This window comes from Alligator sinensis, unplaced genomic scaffold, assembly GCF_000455745.1.
Source record: "Alligator sinensis unplaced genomic scaffold, ASM45574v1 scaffold118_1, whole genome shotgun sequence".
Taxonomy (NCBI): Eukaryota; Metazoa; Chordata; order Crocodylia; family Alligatoridae; genus Alligator; species Alligator sinensis.
Window position 1 is genome coordinate 3,581,641 of NW_005841850.1, and position 6,593 is coordinate 3,588,233.

The following is a 6,593-nucleotide window of genomic DNA, read 5'->3' on the forward strand; positions in this document are numbered from 1 at the left end:
TCAGTGGAGTCTCAAGACAAATAGAAAGAGAGAGGAAAGTCAATTGGAGAAAATCTCTTTCAGACTTCAAAAAAATCAAGTTAACTGACTGCACATTTGGACGGGAAAACTGATCCGTTGCTTTGGCTACACACGGCTGCCGGTTCAACTCCACAGCACCAAGTGACACTGCGGAGAGAGCGTGCAGACAAAAGCTGCTCCGCACATGGCTCAAGTGCCTTTGTCCCAACGTGGAAACCAACCGCATTATAACAAAAAGTGCCCTGCAAGAAGGCAGGTCACTTATCCAATCAGACTGGAAGGATAAGAGACTTAAGGCTCTTTGTTTCCCCGTTTTCGCAGAGACTTAACAGAGCGCTCGGGACAGCTCAGAGCGTCGGGCCAACCGGGCACTCGCTACCCACGGCTTGTGAGCGGCCAAACGCAGTGCAGAAAAGTTTGCAGAGAACGAAGGGCAGGGATTTACTCCCGTCCATCGCAGCCAAACACCCGACAGCTCAGCTACCAACCAGCCCAGAGTCTGCCCTTACGCCGAGCGCTCCTCCGAACCCCTGCACCGATACCTGGAGCAACATCTGGCACCAGCTCCAAGCCATGGAGCGACACTCTCCTGGTCGGACCAGGAAAACCTCAGGCTCCCTCAGCCAGACATGATGGCTGGGACTCTGCAAGGAGATGGTTAAACTAGAGACATGCAATATCGCACAAAGCAGCTCTCCTGTAGTTTCACAGCCATATGCTGATACCCTTAAGACGCCATGCGCTCCAGCTTTAAAAGCTTTCATTGCCAATTCCCTGTTTGAAACCTGAACTGCCTGGCAACAATGACTCTCTGTGTGCCTAAAATCCTATTATTGATCCTCCTACTTACCTTAGGCTGTGCTCGTCGGGGAAATGCAACTTTAGGGTCAATCTGAGGAAAAAGAAAAGGGGAAAATCAACACGCTAGCTTGGTATTTTTGTTTTTAAACCCCTGAATTATTAATCTCTCATTTCTCAGGCTTAGCATTCAGAAGGCTGGGTCATCAAGATCAAATCAGGAGCTGATAAGAATAAAAGTCCTTTTTTTTTTTTTTTTTATTTTGGGATGGGGGAGGAAAGGGAAGAAAACTGATCCCTTCTGTCAACCATATACGGGATATTCTAGCCTGCAACTCCTTTGGCACACGAGGGGCTCTGTGCTGCTCTTTGGGCCGTTGCCTCTCCACCAAACACCGAATGCTACTTGCATAGTCTGTAGGTGGTTTGTAGATAGAGAGTTGGAAAGAATATTTCTTTCGAAATAAAAAGCAAATGTCCTTCAGGTTCGGGGGGGAGAGAGGGGTTGGTTAATGTTTCCCCCATACACACTTACTCTCCCCCAGAAAAAGAGATACAAGACATTGCAAGCCAAATGATTTACTTTAAAGCGAATGATTAAGACTAGCGTGTTCAAATGACTGCAAGATTATTTTTTCTAATTGCATTCCTGATTGATCTGCGTTACAGAACGCAGGTGGACACTCAAAAGAAAAAACCACTGTGAAGGGACACGTCAAATTAAAAAATTCAAAACAAAAACAACAAACCAACCCTACTTCTAAATCCACATCTTGAAAAGACGTGTTCAGGGTTGCTATAAAGGAGTTAAGTGATCTTAAGGGAGACCTCAATGCCACTGAGACAGCAAGCAAGAAAACACCCTGGGTTCATCCCATGCCGCCTTATTTTTAGACCCCTTTATTCTGCATTTCGGTTGGCGAGTTGCAAAGGGTGTCCCCCCCTTGATTCAACAAGCCAGGTTTGCAATTTTGAAACAACTTTTCAATGAGCCATCCTCAGATGGTGACTGTTTCCTGCCATCCAAGGTGAATGGAGGGAAGGAGAGAGGGAGGCATCACCAGGGATTCATGTTCTGATGCAAACAAAATCATCGATTTAACACTAATGCCTCTTAAATGGCCCCTTTACATAATAATATGTCTGTATGCTGCTGATTTCCCACTGTTCTTTTGCACGCAGGCATCTAAATAAAAAGTTTGGAAAAGGGATAGCTTGAAGTAGCAAACCCTGCATCTCGCTGAACCACGCTCTACAGCTTTCAGTGTCTTCTTTTCTTTGCATCAAACTTTGATCATACTTTTGCTAAGGCATACTTGGAGATAAAGGCCTTTTTTAGTGGAATATTATTTTAAGATTTTGTTATGGATCGTTTTTTCATACTACGTAGGAACAGAGATGTTCCACTTGGTAGAGACATGGTTGGCGGGATGTCCGTGACAGATAAGCCCTATGCTACTCCATTTAACTACAGGTTTTAATCAATGAATGCCAAGTTGTAAATGGGACAATCATTTGATACTCAGCTGATAAATTAATCTGCCTATATTACATACAAATGTACTGTCTGGTTGTTTGGGATTGTTTGTTTTTTTACACGTATACCTGAGAAATGAGTGATTATGTGCCACTTTATTGTTCAAAAAGCACCAAAAGTCAAACCCTTTATCTAGAAAGCTAACCTTTTTCAGAGAGATTAACATTATCTACAAATATATTCAGCACTGACTAGGTACTTGTCTACCAGGGAAATACAACAGGTGTGGATTTTCCATTGAGATACCCAAAGATAGAAGAAAGTATGCATGATGTTACATCAGCTCTCAAAGTGACATATTTTTTGCCTTAAAAATCAGAATATCCACCCCACCCCCCAAAAAAGCCAACCCCCCAGCACAGCTCCAATCATGCCAGAAAGACATCAGTGCAAAAAAAAAAAAAAAAAAAAAAAATCAAAATAAATACAAAAATCAGAACAGCCATCAGATGCTGAATATCCATTTCTGAAGGCCAGTTCTCAAAGCACAGGCTTCTTTACACCACTCATTGCAAATAATTATCCAGAGGGCAAAACTTTGGGCTAAAGCCCTTTGAAAGTGGAGTCATACATTCAGCGTGGCAAATCCGTACCTTTTGCACATCCCTGTCAACTATTGAAATACCAGCCAAAAAATAAATAAATAAAATAAAACTTCTACCAAAAAATAAATAAATAAAATTAAAAAAAATAAATAAAAATTAGTTAGTTAGGTACAATTCTACTTACTGTATCTACAAGTCCTCTAGGAAATGACTATAATACTATTTCTGATATGAATGGCCATTACCTAAACAAAGCTTTTAACGTAACTGTAAACAAGAGCGCCGTTTCCATGCCAATACCCAACCGATCGGCCTCCTGTACTGAACGTTGAAACAGAGTCAAATGCTATGTTATGCTACAGAACAGTTACTATAATATGTCTACAAATAAAGGGAGGAGTGAGAACTTGGGGGGATTTACTTTGGGATGGAGTCTGTTGGCTTTCGGTGCAATTGTCTCTCTTGCTTTCTCTAAGTGGATTCAATCACTACAGCATAATCGAGACTGATGGAAAATTTGTCTTGGTCCATTTCTTTGCCCCTCCCCTGCCCGAGAGCAAATTAATACATTCCAGTGACTCGACTGCGATGCGGGGTCAAGGCAGGGGAGGTCTTAAGATGCAGCCAAAAACCATTTGGAGGGGCCTTCTAGGGTTTGCTTTGCATTTAAAGCTCATTCACAAAATGTTGGCCTCTTCTAGCTAAACTTATCGTGTCTAAAATACAGAAATAAATAAATCAAATAAATACAATATAGCTGTACAGCAGGAGTCTGGCGAGAGTTTAATCTCAGGAGCACAGTTGAATCAGTTATCTTGCCATATCTGATTAAACCCCAAATCAAATTATTAAGGAATGTGAAGGCACGGGCGACGTGTTCAGACAAGCCCAGCAGAATTTGTGGGGCGAATTAAAACACTACGGTCCACCTGCTTCTGCAAAGGGTTTTGTTTTCCTCTGGGTGGTTTGAAAGCAAGTTCGATCAAATAAAAAAAATATATGTGCGTGGCGTGCCTGGCTCTTGCCTTCTTTTTCGTTCGCTGCCTTCATCCCCCCCCCGCACAAATTTTAGCAGCATTAAGCCACCATCCCCTCCAACCAGCGTGCTTGTGTTAAAATTCAATAGGAAGCAAATTAAGATCCAGAACATGAGCCATGAAATACAGTTGCACACAACAAAAAATAAAAAACCCTTGACACTTTTAGCAACTAGTTAAACCAGTGCGAGTCCTCCCTTCCCAAAACTCCTCTCTTCAGACAGCCCTGTACCAAGAGCAATCGTGACCTTTACCAGTGTCCTTTTTGTGTGCTAGGTTTGCTGAGGCTCATCACTGAAACAAAGTAGCAATGCACAAACTTCACTTTTGGCAAAGCACTGGTTAGCAAGATGAACCCTAAGGCCTATCTACATATGCATCTTGCTATCTACTGCTGGACCCCGTGCCAAAAATGCAATGTGAGGTTTAGGGCTTTTACTTGCATATTTCTTGTCTTTTTTCTTTTAAAAGGAAAAAAATATATATATTTTAAAAAAATAGGCCGAATCTCCTGAGCATTTTCCCATATGATCCACTGGGGACTGATTACACTGGAAAGCTTTGCAGAAATGACAAACAGTCCATGGCTTGCATTTCCATTGCACCTTTCCCCTTAAAGTGCTTTTCATGTATTAAATCCCTAAGTCTCACAACACCCCTGTGTGACAGATTGGGGGATCCCCCCCCCTCTCAAACCCCCCCCAAAAAATGATTTTGGGGAGGTCAGACTCTTCAGGAACACGTGTGATCCCAGATCCAACCTTCAGACATTCAAAAATAGAAGTTTTTCCCCCCCCAGAAGCAGCTTCTCTTGTACTCACAAAAGAAAGTTAGTTTTAACCTTTAAAAATAATGGCTAATTTCACCGTTGGGTGATTTATAATTTGGGGCTGGAGGACAAGCCACCAGATCTCCTTCGTCATTGGAGGCAGGAAAAAGTTAGAACAAAAAAAAAAAAAAAGTTCCAGCTTTTACCAGTCAAAAGCGAACTCTGAAAGGATCACCAGGATGAACTTCCAGCTCGGTGACAGTTTGACGCTGCTTTGAAAAACCAGCCAAAAACCACCCCAAATCTCTGCAGCTCCAGCAAACCAAACAAAAAGGGCACTGTCCCTTTAAATGAGCCTGTCACAGCCATAACATTGCAGGAAATAAAGGACACATTAAAACAACAACGCATTCAACATACCGTCTTGGAATCTAGTTCATGATGGGGCTGAGCTAATACTTTATCTACACTTGCCGGGTCAGCAAACGTAACGAAACCGAAGCCTCTGAAACGAGACAAAAGAACAAGGTGTGGGGGGGAAAGAAAAAAAGAAATAAGAACTAGACAGAAATTTGTCAAAACCCAAACATCGATAAACCAGCAGTTTCTTCCTTCTCCTTTCTGTGCCGCCCCCTCCTCCAAGGCAAAAAAAAAATCAATCAGATCTCAGGTTCAAGAGGGAGGAGACAATCCCAGTCTCTCCAGTCCTACCCCACTTCACCTTGCTACCCCCCTATTCAGGCTTTGTTTGATACTGGATCAGACAGGGCTGAGGATGTGATCACCTTCCAGAGGAAACCACAAGGACTCGAAAAATACCACCGCGGAGACAGACACGGGGCTGCTCTATTTGGGACACCCCATCATTAATAAAATGGGGGGGAAAAAAGGAAGATACAAAAATGCCACGGTCTGCACGGGCTGGCAAAGGGGAGGGCGGAAATCCAACCAAACAGCCAGCGGAGTTCGGTCCGATTTCATAGTCTCCAGCTATTTAGCGTTGAGGAGTTTAGAAATAATAATCATAAAAAAAAAAAAACACAAGACACCCTTCCCACTCAGCCCATGCTTATTTCTGGAGACTTTTGTGTGTGTGTGTGTGTGTGTGTGCGTGTGCAGAGGCAACACACAGATGCACATCACCACATCTTAACTTTCCAACTCGGAAACTCATTAAAAAAAACAAAACCAAGCGGCGGATTTACCTGGAACGCTTTGTGGTGGGGTCCCTCATGACCATACATTCTCTAATTTCTCCAAATTTGCTAAAATAGTCTCTAAGGCTATCTGTAGAGAAAGAACGAAAGAGAGAGAGCGAGGAAAAGAGACGGGCGAAGGAAGAGAGAGGTGGGAGAAGAGAAACAAGGACAATAATCATCATCATCATCTTTTTTTTTTTTTTTAATTTATTTATTTTTTTGAAAAAACCCCAAAAATAGTGACCGCGGCGGGGACGGCTGGAGGAGTTGGATGGGGCTGGGGGGCGGCGGGGCGAAGGCGCGCACGCAATTTAAGGTCGAATAGAGGACTCGACAAAGGATTTGCCGGGGAAGGGGGGGATAGGGAGATGTGTAACCTTGCACGGGAGAAGTGAGCGTGGGGGGAGCGCGATGGCGAGGGGCAAGCGCGGCGGGCTAACAAAGAGCCATCCAGCCGGCGGGCGGGCGGCGGGAGCCCCCCAGCCCCCTGCCCCCTTACCTGGTGAGGTTTGCCAGCTCAGGCCTCCGATAAACATTTTGCTGGAAGAAGAAAACAGAACAGAGTTAAGCACAGATGTCAGATCGGCCATTTTGACGGGTAAGTTGCAAAAGCTAAAAGGAAGAGAGTGGGAGCGCGGGGGAGAGGGAGCAGGGGGCGTGGGAGGGGAGGGGAGCGGGGGAGGGAGA

General features: G+C 44.0%; 1 protein-coding gene and 1 long non-coding RNA gene across 25 annotated transcripts in view; one reads left to right on the forward strand and one right to left on the reverse strand.

Annotated features, from left to right (window-relative positions):
- The window catches only part of MSI2 (musashi RNA binding protein 2), a 339,949-nt gene extending 333,438 nt beyond the window's left edge, over positions 1 to 6,511 (reverse strand). For all 24 annotated transcript variants that reach the window (XR_003095321.1, XR_003095316.1, XM_014522719.2 and 21 more), the window contains exons 1-4: positions 6,406 to 6,511; positions 5,913 to 5,994; positions 5,128 to 5,212; positions 872 to 913 (exon numbers count right to left, since the gene is read on the reverse strand). Coding sequence is in view for 22 of the 24 variants with exons in the window: in XM_014522719.2 (XP_014378205.1) it covers positions 872 to 913; positions 5,128 to 5,212; positions 5,913 to 5,994; positions 6,406 to 6,496 (300 nt within the window). In the remaining 2 variants the exon portion in view is untranslated. The remainder of the gene's footprint in view (positions 1 to 871; positions 914 to 5,127; positions 5,213 to 5,912; positions 5,995 to 6,405) is intronic.
- LOC112551151 overlaps positions 6,042 to 6,593 on the forward strand; it is a 3,382-nt gene continuing 2,830 nt past the window's right edge. Inside the window, exon 1 of the long non-coding RNA XR_003095342.1 lies at positions 6,042 to 6,504. This is a non-coding gene — a long non-coding RNA (uncharacterized LOC112551151). The remainder of the gene's footprint in view (positions 6,505 to 6,593) is intronic.